At 35.5% G+C, this 17358-nt stretch overlaps 2 protein-coding genes across 3 annotated transcripts; both read left to right on the top strand.

Annotated features, from left to right (window-relative positions):
• The first annotated feature begins 131 nt into the window (after positions 1-131).
• Positions 132-1385, top strand: LOC123869217. Its single transcript, XM_045912039.1, has one exon. It carries the CDS (start codon positions 763-765, stop codon positions 1015-1017), a length of 255 nt encoding a protein of 84 aa, XP_045767995.1. The 5' UTR covers positions 132-762; the 3' UTR covers positions 1018-1385.
• Positions 1386-3551: 2166 nt separating this feature from the next.
• On the top strand, positions 3552-16960 carry LOC123869192 (heat shock protein 68-like). Of its 2 annotated transcripts, none has more exons than XM_045911993.1 (7): positions 3552-3694; positions 4797-4978; positions 5201-6082; positions 6434-6703; positions 15103-15204; positions 15750-15977; positions 16428-16960. In XM_045911993.1, the coding sequence occupies exons 2-7, from the start codon at positions 4808-4810 to the stop codon at positions 16674-16676; spliced, it is 1902 nt and encodes a 633-aa protein (XP_045767949.1). In that variant the 5' UTR covers positions 3552-3694; positions 4797-4807; the 3' UTR covers positions 16677-16960. The 2 variants fall into 2 exon arrangements, with proteins under 2 accessions (XP_045767949.1, XP_045767951.1); XM_045911995.1 differs by lacking the exon at positions 3552-3694 and adding an exon at positions 4693-4705 and having other exon boundaries at positions 4776-4978.
• Positions 16961-17358: the final 398 nt, after the last annotated feature.

Genomic DNA, 17358 nt, shown 5'->3' with positions numbered 1-17358 from the left:
ATTACGAAAATATTCTTTTTGAAATTTTCTCAACAAGAGCTCGAGCCCCCGGTCTCACCCCAATGTCTCCACGCCAAAAGGAATAAAATATATAAAACTCCCATCGAGGTTTTCATATTTGCGCCTCGAGTCTTTTTCGGCGCTGCGCTGGTGGTCGCTGCACCCGCCATAGAAGAGTTTAAATTTTGATTTGATTTGAAACAACCTAAAAAAACGTGTCAAAAAATATATCTGAGTACCTATGAGTATTGTAGGGAAGGTAAGTACCTATGGTACGCGACAGGTCGAGATGGCAATCGGAGTATGAGGCGGGGGGACGCTTCGCTCATCCGCACGTCACCCGCGCTATCACACACCAGGTTAGTAGGAAGGGTGTGCGAGGCGCCCCACCCCGATTGCCATGTCGACTTGTCGCGAACTATACCTACTTATTAGAAATAAATTTATTCAAAATCGTTTTGTAGTTTGTGGGCAATGATTTATTTTATACATTATTCATGAGACGCTGGCGTTTTTCATGAACTTCTGAAAGAAAGACTAGACAAAGGAATATTTCACTCGCTATTAAAATATTCGTGGGTTAAAAAAGAGGCTTTGATGCGTAAATAAATGATCTACGCGTGGAAAATATGGTGCATTTAAATCGCTTTCTTAAAAAGTTGTATGATGTAGAAGTGAATAAGTGAATGTAGAAAATTGTATAATCAATATTAACTAGCAACCGCTTCCAAGGTAACTGTTGTAACGCGAAACGATTTCGCAATGGCCGGTAAAGGAAAAGGCAAGAAAAAAGAAAAGAAGGACAAAGAAGAAGGCGGGGACAAGAAAAAGGCCAAAAAAGGTGGGGGAGGCCGAGCGAAGAAGGGCAAGGCTAAAGGAAGATGTAACGTAGACATGCTCACTGATGCAGCGATGGACAATGTTTACTACGCATGTCATAATGTGCAAGAATTGCTTCAAGCCCGAGGGTTTTGCCCCCCTGACTTTAATAAGAAGAAGAAGAAGGGAAAACGATAATATTTCAACCACTTGGATTGTACTATTGCAAAAAAATATTGTTTATGTTATAGCATTCGTTGGATCTACGAATTATTTTCATAATGCTGGACTGGGATTGTTGCCGTCTTTACATTATTCTAGTCAGGTAACCATGGAATGAATAGCAGGGATCTAAAGGGTCTAGCCGATTCCACACACTATACCTATTAAGGCACGCTGAATTGAAAATACATATCACTATCTACTGTTGCTCCTTAGTAACGGCTAATCCACCACCAAATCAAAATGCTGATGAATTATATCGCTAGACTGGAATGCTGCTGGAATAATTGGAACCTTTGTTGGAATCAGACACAAGGAAGGATACTCGTGAATTCCGCAAAGCTGTCTAAATCATATTCGATGCGTCGATACCGCAAAGCCTTAAGACTAAGAAACGTGGACACTGACAGTTGGCCTCGTCCACAAACTAAAATCATATTAAGTACCTACTTACCTAAATATACTAGGTAGGTACCACTCATAAATATTTAATCCTATATTTAGAGAGTAGAAAATTGTATTTGTAGTTAGGTAAAAGTTATTCAAGAAATATTGGCAAGAAAATGTAGAGCTGTGTTATTACCATCGGTTATTGCTTATACAAGATTGCCTGAGTTTTGTTAACTTTGCCCTTTCTTTACGTTCCGACATGCTGCCCTAATACCACACTGGTAGAAAGTTTTTTCGTTGTTCTGTGTGTAAGTGAGTATTACTAAAGTAATTTGGCGTGCCGAACAAGGTTCTTGTGTAAAAATTAAAATATTATGTACTAATTACAACTACAAAACAAACGCCAATAAATAAGCTAAAGATGTAATAAACTTATTCTCAATTACTAACTAATAACACTACTTTAGACATGTACTGATAAGTAATGCAAAAGTTCAGCGATTGACTCTAAGTTGATTCTCGTCGTTTATGCGTCGTTTCCTTCAAAGCCTTGAAAGTTTCTGTTTAACTTTTAAGTAATGCATGCCTAACATTGTTATTCGTAATTGTCTGTTACTTTGTACTTAGGTAATTATTATCTATCTATTACTTATATAATCTTTAGGTATAAGTAGGTAGGTACCTATTGAATTGTTTACGTTTTACTTACTTAGTAATTGTACCTATGTAAAATTTTTATGCTTGGTAATAGGTAGTTAAGTATTTGTTTTGTGAAAAGTACATTTTCGTTATCAATTAAAATACAATAAATTAAAATTACGTCTTTTTTATTAAACTTTCATCAAATTCTGCTAAGTATCAAAGAGATACCTACTTAAAATTGTAGGTACCTATAGCACGCAACAGGTCGAGATGGCAATCGGTTTCTCCCCGCCTGATAACCCGATTGTCACTTCGATCTGACGCGTATTATAATAGGTAACTACGTAACCTATCTATTAGATGGTGCCCGCGACTTCATCCAGGTTTCAGGTTTTTAAAAATCCCGATGGGAACTCTTTCATTTTCTGGAATAACAAGTTAAAAAATTTTAACACCCCCGACAAGTGAAGGTTACAGTAACTAGAAAAGAGCTGATGATAACTTTCAAACAGCTGAACCGATTTTCTTGAATTGTAGCTAAGAACACTCTCGATCAAGCCACCTTTCAAACAAAATTAAAATCGGGTCATTAGTTTAGGAGTTACGATGCCACAGACACACGTCAAACTTATAACAGAGCTTTTTGAGTCGAGGGTTAAAAAAACTAGCCTATGTCAGTCTCCAGCCCCGGGATGCTAAGCTATCTCTGTACTTTCGTCGAATATAGGCCGTGAAAAAGTTAACAGACACACAGACACATTTTCTCATAGTAGGTATCTATAAGATTATGAAATCTAGTTCTATTTAAGAAACTCTACACTTAGTTGTTGTGTGTTTAAACTTGTGAGTTGTTTGAACGCTTTGCAAAAGCGATTGAGCGCATTCGACTCGAATTTACAAAGGATATACTCGTAAATGTTTAGTGCCGCCGTTTCAGTTGACACAAATAGAAGCTGAACACTCGATCCCAGTCCTATCCCAGTTTAACTCGAAATCTAACTGAACTATCGTCATTCTAAGGAACCTTTCAGACGTGCCACATCGTAGGCACACTATACGTCTCACCACACTCCACAGTGGCAGTGGGCAAAGTTAACTAAAACTACATTAGTGTGATGTTTGATTGAACATTGCGCGTGCATAGTTGAAGTTTCGATTGTTGCAGTAGGTACCTATAATACGTAATACACGTAATACTTGTTTTAAATTTTAAGCGTCATTATTTGTAATATTGTTTATTGTGTTTATATTATGTGTTGGTTCAACAAATAAATCTCATTCTATTCTATTCTATTTTAGCGCGAAAATTGTACGTCTATGATTTTAGCAGTAGTCCTTATTCTTAGCATGAAAAACCTAGCTACGTAGTAGCTACGTACATATAGCTAGCAAAGAGTATTACATACTCTTTGCTAGCTATATGTTGTTTATGATTTAAAAAAGAATATAAGACATTTTCAACTTCACTTGATCAGTGTCAAAATTGTAAGTAACATCAATCATCATGGTAACATAATATTGAAAATAAAAATTGAAAGCAAATGATTTAAATAAGTACCTACTTACCTATATCAAACATGAATCAACTGTATCAATCAGTAACAATTTCAACCTTCTTATGGTAAGGAAAATATTTTGCAATAGGTTACTTCAATTATTTACATTAACAATGCTGAGAACTGCCGAGTTTCTTGCCGGCTCTTCTCAGTAGAATTTGCCGTTCCAAACCAGTGGTAAAGTCACAGACGTAGCATTTGAAACACTTGGTAGGTCCTGACTCCTACATGAAAAAAAATTATTTTAATTTTTCCGAAACGGTGCCGGTGGTAGTCACAGAACTAGCGAAAGAGTCTTCTAATAACTAATTAAAATAATTGTCCACATGCAAAACTGAGCTTCTAAAGTGCTGTCTGGTCTAGCCTCTTGTATAGTTGTGAAATTTGGGTTCTCAAAAAGGAAGCAACCGATTGAGGACCGATCAATAGAAAGATGTATAAAGTAAAGCTTAGGTACTGTAGCTTCAAGTAATATAAAGTTCACTTTAAATGCAAATCGACCCATTCGAGCTAAATTGAATAGGGAAACTTTTTACGCTTGAACCATCCTTAACATACAGAACTTACTTAAGTAGATACCTACGTAAATTAAAATCCCAATCTTTTGCAAGTGATGGAAGATTTGCAAAATTGACAATTGAAATTAAGCTAGGCCTGAGTTTGGTGACATTTTGACTTTACCATGCACTCCACTAAATAAAAAAAATCAAACAGTCATCTCAGTTAAGAGCACCGCCCATAAGCATCTGCATGGAGCACCAGAGGAACTACCGATGCCATGCTGGCTTTATATATTTATTTATTTCTAAGCCATGTTAATCATGATTAATATTCCCCTTTCCCCTCTAACTAAGCTTATAGCTTGTGCTAAGAGTGGGTACGACAGTGCAACGAGTGGGGTTTGAACTGCCAACCTTTCAGATTTCAGTCCGTTTTTAATAATCCCATATATCGTTTTAAGATTTCTCCTGTTTGAGAATGTGGATAAAAAATGTCGTGATAAATTGAAGCTTAAGGATTTCACATTCTTTATGTAACGTAGGTTTAAGGTAGGTAAAACTAATCACCAAAGACATGTTATTGTTATATTCTTTTATTTGTATTTTCTTTGGGAGTAAGAATATTGCAAATAGTCTGCAGTCCCAGTTAAATAAACCAACCTTATAGAACGAGACGCAATGGCCGTGCCAGCAGTGGGCATAGACCTCGGCACCACGTACTCCTGCGTAGGGGTATTTCAGCATGGCAAGGTTGAGATTATTGCCAACGACCAGGGAAATAGGACCACACCATCTTATGTGGCTTTTAACGAAACTGAACGACTCATCGGCGATGCTGCTAAGAATCAGGTATTATCATCATAATCATCATCATGTATACCTAATACTTATATCATCCTGTGTACATAAACCTTTAAAAACCATGTAGCACATGGCCACAGAATTTTATTTTGCATTCATTTTAGCGAACCTCTTCCCACTACAGACGTCATTAAGGTCGAAAGGCCGGTTCTACAATAGGCATACTTGTTCACTGCCACTTCAGCAGATTAATTTAAGAGATTGTTGTAGATTGCAATGAATCCAAAAAACACAGTCTTCGATGCTAAACGTCTAATCGGCAGAAGATTTGATGACCCTAAAGTTCAGCAAGATCTAAAACACTGGCCGTTCGAAGTTGTAGCTGAAAATGGAAAACCCAAAATTGTCGTTGAATACAAGGGGGAAAAGCGAAGATTCACTCCTGAAGAAATATCATCGATGGTTGTAACAAAAATGAAAGAAACCGCTGAAACATATCTTGGTGGAACTGTAAAGGACGCTGTCATAACAGTACCGGCATATTTCAACGATTCTCAACGACAGGCAACTAAAGATGCAGGAGTGATTGCAGCTTTAACTGTTCTGAGAATCATCAATGAGCCAACTGCTGCAGCACTTGCCTATGGTCTGGATAAAAATCTAAAAGGGGAGAAGAATGTTCTTATATTTGACCTAGGCGGTGGAACATTTGATGTGTCTATCCTTCAAATATCTGAAGGTTCTCTTTTTGAGGTGAGGTCTACAGCAGGTGATACACATCTAGGAGGTGAAGATTTTGATTCCCGAATGGTTGATCATTTCTGTCAAGAATTTGAAAAAAAATACAAGAAGGATATTAAAACTAACCCAAAGGCTTTAAGACGACTACGAACAGCATGTGAAAGAGCCAAGCGTACACTCTCGTCCAATACAGAGGCAAGTTTAGAAGTAGATGCTTTACATGAAGGTATAGATTTCTATTCAAAAATAACAAGGGCACGTTTCGAGGAATTGTGTTCTGATTTGTTTCGCCAAACACTTGGACCAGTTGAAAGAGCACTTAAAGATGCCAATTTGAATACGAGAGAAATTCACGATGTGGTAATGGTTGGTGGTTCAACGAGGATCCCAAAGGTTCAAAGACTACTACAGGTTGGTCCCTAACGTAAAAATATTTTTTTCTCAGAAAGGTTATCTACCAAAGTATCATCATCATTGGATAACAGTCTATTTGAATCACACTGTCCTCCGCCTGTATCATCCAGTTACTTCTCGCCATCTTCTTCAGGTCTTACATAGGTATAGAGGGCTGCGCTTGCTGGTTCGCGCTTTTCATTCGAGAGTAAATCTGCTCTAGCAACTAACGGTCTGAGACAGACATTCTCTGCCAACTACCACTTCAGCTTGATAATTCTTTGTACTTTGTCGGTAATTTTGTCCGTCAGAGAAACATCTTTTTATAATATAGTTAAGAATGTAATAATCAAAATATTTAATCCTAAGGAGTTCTTCGGCGGCAAAACATTAAATCTATCGATCAACCCTGATGAAGCTGTTGCCTATGGTGCTGCAGTTCAAGCAGCTATACTTAGCGGTTCCAAAGACACTCGGATTCAAGATGTCCTTCTCGTGGACGTAACACCATTGTCTCTAGGAATAGAGACTGCGGGAGGAATTATGACGCGACTGGTCGAAAGAAACACAAGGATACCAATTGCGCAGAGGAAAACATTCAGCACCTATGCCGATAATCAACCCGCTGTGACAATACAGGTAGGTAGGAATAAGAGCAGATACCTACATAGACTAAGGGCGGTCATACACAAAACTTAGGCAGTTGGTCATTGAACAACTTACATGGACGGCTCGAGCAGCCATTATCAACTGATCCAGCAGTTTTTGTCAACTGCTCAAACAGTCGCTTTCAATGTGTTGAAGATAGCCGGTAGACAACTAAGTAGGTACCTATTGTAAGCTTGGCCCATATTAATTATCTATAAACGTGTAGAAGTTACTGATTAAATAGTTGGCGCCACTCAAATCATAACAAATCATAACATCATATTAGAAGGCGTCATTGATTGGCTGAAGTTGTTCAACATCTGATCGATAAACGTACTGTATATAAAATTCTTATAGTTTTTAGTTGATGAATTGTAGCATAATAAAGGATAATATTTGTAATCAATATATAAGATGAAAACATCTTTATTACTTAGATGATTTGTTAAACGAGCTTGATGATTTGTATATTAGTCACTAAGTTTATTCATTGTACAATTTGGATTGGCCGATAACGATAAGATAAAAAGGGGAGTGGCTAATGAACGTGGAGAGGTTACCTGTAAGAGTGGTTTTAAAACGACGACATTCGAAAATATACTAACGTAAGAGGAACAACATTTATTTGACACAAATGTAAAAGTTAATAAATTTAAATATGAAATAAAAGTACTTATAATAATTTATCATAAAGCTTGTGTTTGTGATTTCGTCAGACCTTACCCAAAAGGTCAGAAGAGGGACATCAAGAAAATATAATATTTTCTTGTCACGCTCACGACTCAGAGAAACAAGTGGAAATATACAGAGGAACGAGAAAGAAGTGGAGGTCTAGTAGACCACAGACATTTTGGAGCACAAGGCCAATATTTGGGCCTCAATATATCAAAGTACCTAGTCATGGCATCAAAGGATTTCTGGATAAACGGGTAGGATCTTTCCATGATTTTATTTTTATTGATACCTATTAATGGTAATTTTTTTTTTATTTGTGTGGGTTTTCGTTTTGTTTGTTCTACATTTTGTTAAAAAGCTTTGCTCCGAGTTGGAATGGAAATTATATAACGTTATGATACCTAGAATTACCCACATGTTTATAATTCATCTTGTATATTGGTTATACAAATGCGATCGACCTTCAAATTGTGGTTTAAATAACATTGAGGTATTTAGAAGGCTTATTTTACAATGAAAAATGAAAAATGTTTATTTACAAAATACAGTCTTGTACAATTTTCCTGTGTCTGGTGGTACCCGCACTAGGTTATCCTGTATCGTGGGTACAATGGAATAGATAGTGAACATAGTGTTAAACAATATAAAAAGTGTGGTTTACTTAATGATGGGCGTTATTGTTACTTTTAAATAGTTTTCAGGATGTATCTACTATGTCCTGCCGGGGTTTTATTTCTCATTAAATGATTTCACAGGTGAATATCTCACGGAACGTGGTATTTCAATCTTCACACTTGTAATCGTGTGCCGAATTAGTTTGGTTAAGAGTTACGATAGGGATTTATTTTCACATAGTGGTTTTGTTTTACGGAAGGTGAATTTCTGGATTTAGGTTCAATCGTTTGCTGCATTCATTGTATAGATAGATGTTTTCCTTTTTCTAGCACACAGTGACGCGATATTATCACACAGCACTCATTGGGCATCGTGAATGTTGTTTTGTGAAATTATTATTTTTTGTAAACCGCTTTGGGATAAGGTAGAAAAAGTTACATGAAATAGCTTTTCATTTTACGCCTGCCAGTGAAATAATCCGTCTCTACTTGTAATGGTTACTAAGTGATGGGGGATATAAAATGTTAATTGATAAAAATGAAGGTGATCCGTTGTAATAAAGTAATAGTGACCAGGGTTAATAAATTGAGCATTTTGAGAAATATAAATCCTAAAATGGGTGTAAAAGTAGGTTTATCTTATCTGGTTATTCTTTAACTAAATTTAAAATTATGGTAGGTAGGTAGTCAGATAGTTTTAAATACGGGGTGCATAAATAAGTGTTTTTTTTACAAAAGTGAGGAGAAATGTTTTCATTTATCTATTTTTACCACTTGAAACGCGTAATGTTTGAGTTTCAAACATAACTTTGCTGATAACAGCTCACCATGAACAACCCATGGCCGGCCCACTACTGAGCAACAAGTGTCTCCTCACAGAATGAGAAGGGTTTAGGCCGTAGTCTACCACGCTAGATAACAGCTAATTTACTTTTAATACTGGCACAATAATTTGAGTACTACGAGTAGTAGGTAGGTATAGTATATGGGCAGCGGGGTTTTTTTTTGTTTACCTGTATTCACGCAATTAACTGTGTACTGCCGCATTTAAATGCAATATGATTTTGTTTTTATTGGATTAACATCGCTTGGCGGGTTAAATTCCTGGCAAATGTTCTATTAAAATTAGAGTAAGTTTTTTTTAATGGTAATATACCTACAGTACTGCCCTTAGGGCAGGGCGCGATAATAAGTACCTACTACCAAAATACTATTTTCTTTGTTGTACGAAAGAAATTTTAGGCAAATATCTTTGCACTACGCTCGCGTTTGTGGCATGACATTATCCCAGAAATATATTTAAGAAAAAATTCACGCTCGCTTGACTCGCTTCGCGATAGTTCAGTTTCGATATGCATTTAGTTAACGAAACTCTCAGGAAACCACGTTTGTTGTGCTCTCGAAATTGATCAGTCTGTTTGATAAAATCGAAATGCGGTGCCTTATAAATTTCGCTTAGGAGCGCCGGTAGTATCTCATGATAATATGAATATTGATCATAATTTTTTTTTTTTTTTTAGGCTGATTAAGCATTGAAGGTTTTTCGGCTGGTCTGGCATTTCGCCTGATTTTATGTTTTTGCTTATTTAGCGTGTTCAGGAAAGCTTTGACAACGTTTTATAACATGAGTATATATATTTTTTTTTGTTTTAGTTACCGAAACAGAAAAAAAAAAGCATTAAAGATGTGGGACCGAGGGATAAATCTAGTGTGATTTTTGGTTGGATTATGAAGTTGTAGTTAGGGTATTTAAAATAGAAAGATTTCAATTGTAGGAAATGATGTAAAACATGTTGAGGATAAGTTGTGTAATAAAGTCGATAATTCACTTGTTGGATGTCACGCGATCTCATTGCGAGGAGGAATCTTTTTCTTGTCTCTTTTTTATAAATACGGTGTTCTGACGGGTTTTTATTTACGTCTCGGATTATTGAATACTTTCGGTGTTTGATTGGACGGTTAGAGGTTGCAAAAGCAATCGCCCTCTAATTAAAACATTTATTTAGGCATTAGTTCAATTTGGATTAAATCTCGCGAAAAGCCACGGTGGCTGTCTCTCGCGCGTCTTGGAAAGACATTCCTAATGCCTGTTTTTCTGAGGGAGGGATGCATTATCAAGTGAGATGAGCTGCAATGTTTGCGGCTGATTATTTTGGAAAATTTGCAATCGTGGCAAGTGGAGTAAAGTTTGACTAAACTAATGAACTAAGTATATAATGGATTTGGTGAATGGTTATATTATATAACATTTTGATAAATGGATGAATTTGAAGAGTGTATGTGTGTGGTTGATGCACATTTGTTTCATATTTTTACTTAAGTTATAAAGTATTACATTTGGTGAGTAGTTATTTATATTTGGTAGGGTAGGTTTGATAAACAGGTAGTTATCTTGATTAATAAGTGAGTTATCATTTTATAAATGCGTACTTTAATGTTTAATGAACTGGTATACTTGATAAATGTGCATATTTTCATACTTCAAAGACAAGTTGTACCTATTAGTTTCTTCAAGCTTTTAGTTGCTGATAATTATATTAACATTCTTTAGAGCGCATGTCCTATGGACGAAATCGTCTATACATACTTTCACTGTTTGAAATGTTACAATCATAAAGATATAGTTATGACTAGAGGGGGTCATAGCTTGTTGCCGCTCTTGTACATCCATGTGTCAACTAGGTATTGTTATCTCAGTATATTTCAGGGAACCTCCGTTCGGGTGAAAGCGATAGCTGTTGGATAAATGCTTGTTGGGTTATCAGAAGACCGTGTAGTCTTCGATGAGGTTACTTGTAAATATTATAGCGAAATAGTAAGTTTAAAAATAGAATGAGGCTAAACTAAAAAAATGAGACAAAGATAAAAATAATAACTTAAAGCATTGAAACAGCATAAAGTGAAATAGTAACTTACAAACTATACATACATATTTACGAATTATGTAGATAGATATAGTATTACTGGATTACGTATATCAAATAAGAATACTGTCAGCTCATGTTTTGTTTTCGGCGTGGTAATTTTACGCTTAAAACTCATAAGAGATATCATGAGGTTCGCTTTCTGTAAAAGTTATTAGCTTTAACAGTTAATTGATTTATTACATTATTTATTTATTATACACTCAACAAGTAAAAGTATTTTGTTTTGACAAAATCCAAAGAAGTACCTATTGGATTAATAAGGCAAGGTACGAAGCATTGGCTGGATTTTACAACATTTAAAGTTTCCTGTTCATTTTTATCATTGAGTTAATTTGAGGCGGAAGGATCCTCTTGAAAATTTTTAAGATTAAGTTATTCGTAAGAAAGTATATTTTGCTTAGGTTAGTTTAAAATGTACAGCCGGTAATTTAAAAAAAAAATATATATATTTAATTTTACATAGTAGGTGAAGCTGGTTGATGCACCAAAAATCGAATTATCATAGGAATTTAATTAAGCTAACATTTTTATTTATTATCAACTTCAAATATACAGTAGCAAACTGATTAGTTGGAATACATGCAGTGATTGGAATATTTAAGTTCCGATAGAAGAATCTATATCGTGGCTTGTTCCTTTATGGACAAGAATATTTTTTTGACTCGTGGGACCACTTACACAAAATATCAACGTTCGGTTTGGAGGTCTTCCATGGCTATTCCTACAGTTCCATGACGTATTGAAGAGGTTAACACTTTGTCGCTCATCACATCAACCAGCACGGCATTTGGGTATGATGGATGGATGTAGATAGGTACACATTTGATAGGGGGGAGGTTTAGTGGTTTGTATCAATAGGAACCAGGGGTTGAATGAGGAAGGCTGAGGACAGTACGTGTGGTGCTTACTAGGGAAGGTTTATGTTCAACAGTGACCTTATGATGATGACGATGTAGATGACGATGATGATGATGATGGACGTACGAGGATGAATCTTTTACGAAACGAATAAAGGAAAATCGAACAGATGCGGGTCATTACGGTTAACATATAAAATAATGTATAAGGTACCTACTTTCTTCTAATCTTTATGATCGATCAGCTTGTGATAGAGATCTTGATGTCGTAGAGAATAGAGATGTATCGAACGGAATATTTATTTCATTTTTTTTTCCTGCTATTATGTTGATATCGCTTTTCTCTATGAAAAGGAATTAATGATAAACTAATAGGTATCATTCGGCGGCGAGTCGCGACTGTGTCGTTCCCAGGGTCGAATTTGGTAGTTCTGCTTATGTTACTCGAAACGACAAAGTACGCCATATGGTGCATATTATGGCTAAAATAAAATATATAAGTATCATGTGAAATTATAAATCAAAGATTCTTTTTGCATGTAGATATTATATGGTTAAGAGGCACAAGTGACGCAACTACTGTACCCTGGCGTTTGTTTAACATTGTCCATTAGTACTTCAGAATGTGGATTTTGCTAGGAAAAAAAAAAAAACAATAGGTAATTGTAAGAAATATGGGAAGCGTAATCTGCATTAAAAGAAAAAGTTTGAATTGGAAGCAACCAGGCATAGGATTTTCATACATCCGTAATCACGTTCCTTTCAACTCTCTATCTATCACGGTTCACGATACGCCGTTCACGGTTCAGGCCGTGACGCACGTGCAGACGGACAGACAGACGGAGAGCAGAGGTTTAGAAAATAGGGTCTCGTAGGCACCCTTCGAGGGGTACGGAACTGGAGAAAACTAAATTATAATAATGATAATAGGTTTTCTAGGTTACCAAGTAAAATTACTTCTCTTAGGTCGGATTGTATTATGATGGATGCTTATGAAACAAAATTAAATGAACGGTCTACTCAAAGTGTTTTATGTTTGCAGGATCCAAGGATGTTGGAAATGAACAAATGAGGGAAAGGAAGACCCAAAACTAGGTATGGGTCAGGGACACAAAGTCCCAAGGAAGGAAGGAAAAAGAAAGCCCCGAGGTTACGGGCTATGGACAAAAAGTCCTATAGGAGGAAGGAGGTGGACCCTAGGATAAGGGTCATTAAAAATTTGGATCTGGAGGGAAAGGACCCTAGGATAAGGGTCATTAAAAATTTGGATCTGGAGGGAAATAAGGACAATCATATATGTATCCCGGTAGAAGAGAGACGCGCCAAGGCTCGGAATCCGCGATTTTCCAATAAGAATGGAAGAAGAAAATATGTGCGTAAAACTATTGCGTTGAAAGTGTATGAAAATGTTTTGTGATTTAAATCGAGAACTGGCGGCGATTAACTTTAAGTTTAGAGAGTTTATTTTATCAAAAGGACAAGAAGTTCACTTACACATATTCATATTAAGAATCGCTCCCGATTCTAAATATAAATATAGAAGAAAACATAATCTTTAAAGGTATGGTGACTATACAATAATATAAAAAGTCAAAACACGTTATATTCGTTAACAAACTATACCTACATCTAGCTAAGATATCTATGGTGTTTGACACTGTTTGATTAAACTTTAAACTTTGTAAAAGATTTTTCCTCCAGTATGAGTTTCGGCAAGTACATTATGTAGTAGAGCTAGGTAGTTTACATACCATAATTAGTCCTAGCTTTATGTAATTGTAGCATAATAGGTATGTTCGTTTTGTGTACCATATTTATGAGATTTAGCTTTAAAGTGATGCGTGTATGTACGGACTTTAATAGTATTTTCCTAACAAATAGACATATTTTGAATTTGTATAATTGACTTACATAATATAGTTCATCAGTTTTCTTATATAATTCTTTAGTGGGAAGGAGAGTCTAGTTGGAACAGAACTTTTAACAATTTATTTTGAGATACTTGAAACCCTTTAAAGTAGTTTTTAGTAATTAGTTTTACATGCTCATCCCCAAATCTCTATTGAGTGTTCCTGTAAAATATTGGCTTGTGAGTTATAATTGATACTTCGGACTTTATGCATATACATACCTTCTTTGATTAAATTGAGGCCTCCTTTAGTTGCTACTGGTCTCGCAATTTTTGATATCTTTATGATTTTTGAAAAATTATTTATAAATTTAGAGTGTCTGCATCTTTTTATTTTAATATTAGCGGAAGAGAACAGAAAAATGAATTTTAGATTAAAGGCTAAATTTGAGTGCTACTGTAGACTGGCAGGTAAAGTTGCGAGGGTAAATAGTTTGGAATTGAATTGAGTTTATCTGCTATTTTCTAATTATATCGGATGGAAAGGGTTGCTGCGAGTGCTCTAAAATTAAGTTGCAATCATAATCAATACCAATGTATCAATAAAACTGTATATTCCTTCTAGTTAAGGTTAGCAAGAATATTAATTTAATTAATTACTATCTTAATTTTTTTTTGTTTTGTTGAACTAAGTCTTTGTCATTTTGGTTGTGAAGTTTACATGTTACTTAAGTTTTAATTTTTTTTTTAAAAGCGATGAGACTCGCTTAAAACAGGATGGCCGAGCTGTAAGCTTGGCCCATATTAATTATCTATAAACGTGTAGAAGTTACTGATTAAATAGTTGGCGCCACTCAAATCATAACAAATCATAACATCATATTAGAAGGCGTCATTGATTGGCTGAAGTTGTTCAACATCTGATCGATAAACGTACTGTATATAAAATTCTTATAGTTTTTAGTTGATGAATTGTAGCATAATAAAGGATAATATTTGTAATCAATATATAAGATGAAAACATCTTTATTACTTAGATGATTTGTTAAACGAGCTTGATGATTTGTATATTAGTCACTAAGTTTATTCATTGTACAATTTGGATTGGCCGATAACGATAAGATAAAAAGGGGAGTGGCTAATGAACGTGGAGAGGTTACCTGTAAGAGTGGTTTTAAAACGACGACATTCGAAAATATACTAACGTAAGAGGAACAACATTTATTTGACACAAATGTAAAAGTTAATAAATTTAAATATGAAATAAAAGTACTTATAATAATTTATCATAAAGCTTGTGTTTGTGATTTCGTCAGACCTTACCCAAAACTATCTAAAAACTGGACCTTGAGGCGATTCGCCATGACCGTTATAAGCTGCCCATGTATTGCCGTCTTCAACAGAAATAATAATTTTAATTTAACAGCTGTTTTGATAGGGAAAAATACTCGAAAGATAATGGTTACAGGTCTACGAAGGAGAACGAGCTATGACAAAGGATAACAATTTATTGGGAACCTTCAATTTAACAGGTATTCCACCAGCTCCTAGAGGAATCCCACAAATCGAAGTAAGTGCTTATTACCTAATGTTTTGTGGACGTTTTATTATGACCAATTTGCATTTTTAATATGACCCATTGCCGGCCTACTTTTCGGAACTCTACACTTTCGAACTACAACTTTCGAAACTTTACACTCGATGAACGGATCTTCTCTCAGAATGAGATGGGTTTAGTTTGGATCCGCCACGCTGGTAAAGTGCGGATTGGCTTCAAGACTTTACACAACTTTGAGGACATGAAGTACTCTCAGGCATGCAGGTTTTCTCACAAAGTTTTCCTTTACCGTTAAATCAAGTATTATCTAATTTCTTAAAACATAACTCCGAATGTTTTTAATGCGTGCCCGGAATCCGATCCACCGAATAGGAGGCGGACGTCTTAGGTTGAGATTTATAGAGCGCACGTCACGTTGACTTTGCTTAGACCTAAGATTGAGTTAAAACGAGACAGATTTATGTGAGAGATATACAATATCTCTCTCGTTTTCTCTCTGCAAGTGATTGTAGATCTCACCCTGAATCACTAGGATATCACTGCTTTTTTAATTCTAGGTAACCTTTGATATAGACGCGAATGGTATCCTTAGTGTAAGTGCACATGACACAAGCACTGGTCGCTCAGAGCAGATTACTATATCAAACGATAAAGGACGCCTTGATAAGAAGGAAATAGAGAAGATGCTCCAAGACGCTGAAAAGTTCAAAGCTGAAGATGACGCTATGAGGAAAAGGGTCGAAGTTAGAAATCAGTTCGAGGCGTATTTGTATGGATGTAAAGTGGTACTTACCAATTTTTTTCTTCTAATTTAATTCTAAATTAGGTTGTTAGTATCGATTTCTGTATCTTAGAATTGTTAATTTGCGCACCTGAAAACTTGCCGCAAAGAATACCTAATAGTGCATTTAGAGATGGGATTTGGGGCCTATAAAACAGGTAGGTAGTCTCCTTGCACGGGATGGTATGCGAGACTCTAGGAAGGGGCCTATAGCACCTGCTGCCGCAATGAACAGCAAAATTTATAATTAACTAGCCGATGCCCGCAACTTCGCCCGCGTGGATTAAGGTTTTTCAAAATCCCATGGGAACTCTTTTGATTTTCCGGGATAAAAGTAGCGTTCAAATAGAACAAATGCACTCCCAAGTGTCTGTCCACACTACAACGCTTTTTTGACGGATATGCAGGCGGGAAACAGCTCTAAAATCTGATTCTTGAATATTATTGTCCACAGGCAGTCGAAAATGCTGGTAGTAGATTAACGGACAGCGAAAAAAGCGCAGTCCTTGCCGAATGTGTGAATCAGCTACAATGGCTCGAAAATAATCCCGATGCGCCACAAGCTGAACTGGAGAACCATTTGAAAGCCGCTCAAGCCGTTTGCCAATCTGCCATGATGAAGCTGCATGGAGCTATACCAGGCGGTGGACCGAGTTGTGCCAGGTCGAGCTCTGGTGGACCGAGGGTTGAGGAAATTAATTGAGTGCGAATAAAATGAGATTAGATTCGCTAGTACCAAAGAACTAGCGAATAGCTCTGTAGTCCCACTTTGTCAAATTTTCACAGATGAATTGTGAGCAACGATATTAATTTTATCAAAACTTATATACTTATGGTATTTTTGAGCTTGTTATCAGTTAAAGAATGAAATTAATTTTTTACTAAAATTAATCTCGACCATAAAAATAAGTCTTGAAGGAAATCTAAGTAATAAATTATGATAATGTAAATAATTTCTGATGTTATATTTAAAATTTAAAAATAAGGAACAAATCTATCAATACCGGAATAATAAATACAACAGATACAATATTAAATTGTTTTATTCCAAAAATATAACAATACTTTATATCAATGTAATGTTTTTGGTACTTTAATTAAATATACATACAATGCAATAATTTGTCCCTTACACATACATATCTGTCTTTACAACCAATTTTAAAACAAATCAATTTTATAAGGAATGCAACAATTATTATAATTATTAACTAAAACCAATTAACACCAACATTAATTATTTAGGACAAACTAAATTAACACAACACCATTTTCTTATTAATAAATAAAAATAATTAAAATAAATATTTTTCGTAATAAGTATAAAAATAATATATTTTGTTCTTACAACAAAAATTTTGACATGGCATAAACAAGTACCTATT

This window comes from Maniola jurtina, chromosome 10 (assembly GCF_905333055.1).
Source record: "Maniola jurtina chromosome 10, ilManJurt1.1, whole genome shotgun sequence".
NCBI lineage: Eukaryota > Metazoa > Arthropoda > Insecta > Lepidoptera > Nymphalidae > Maniola > Maniola jurtina.
This window is presented reverse-complemented; position numbering and strand designations above follow the sequence as displayed.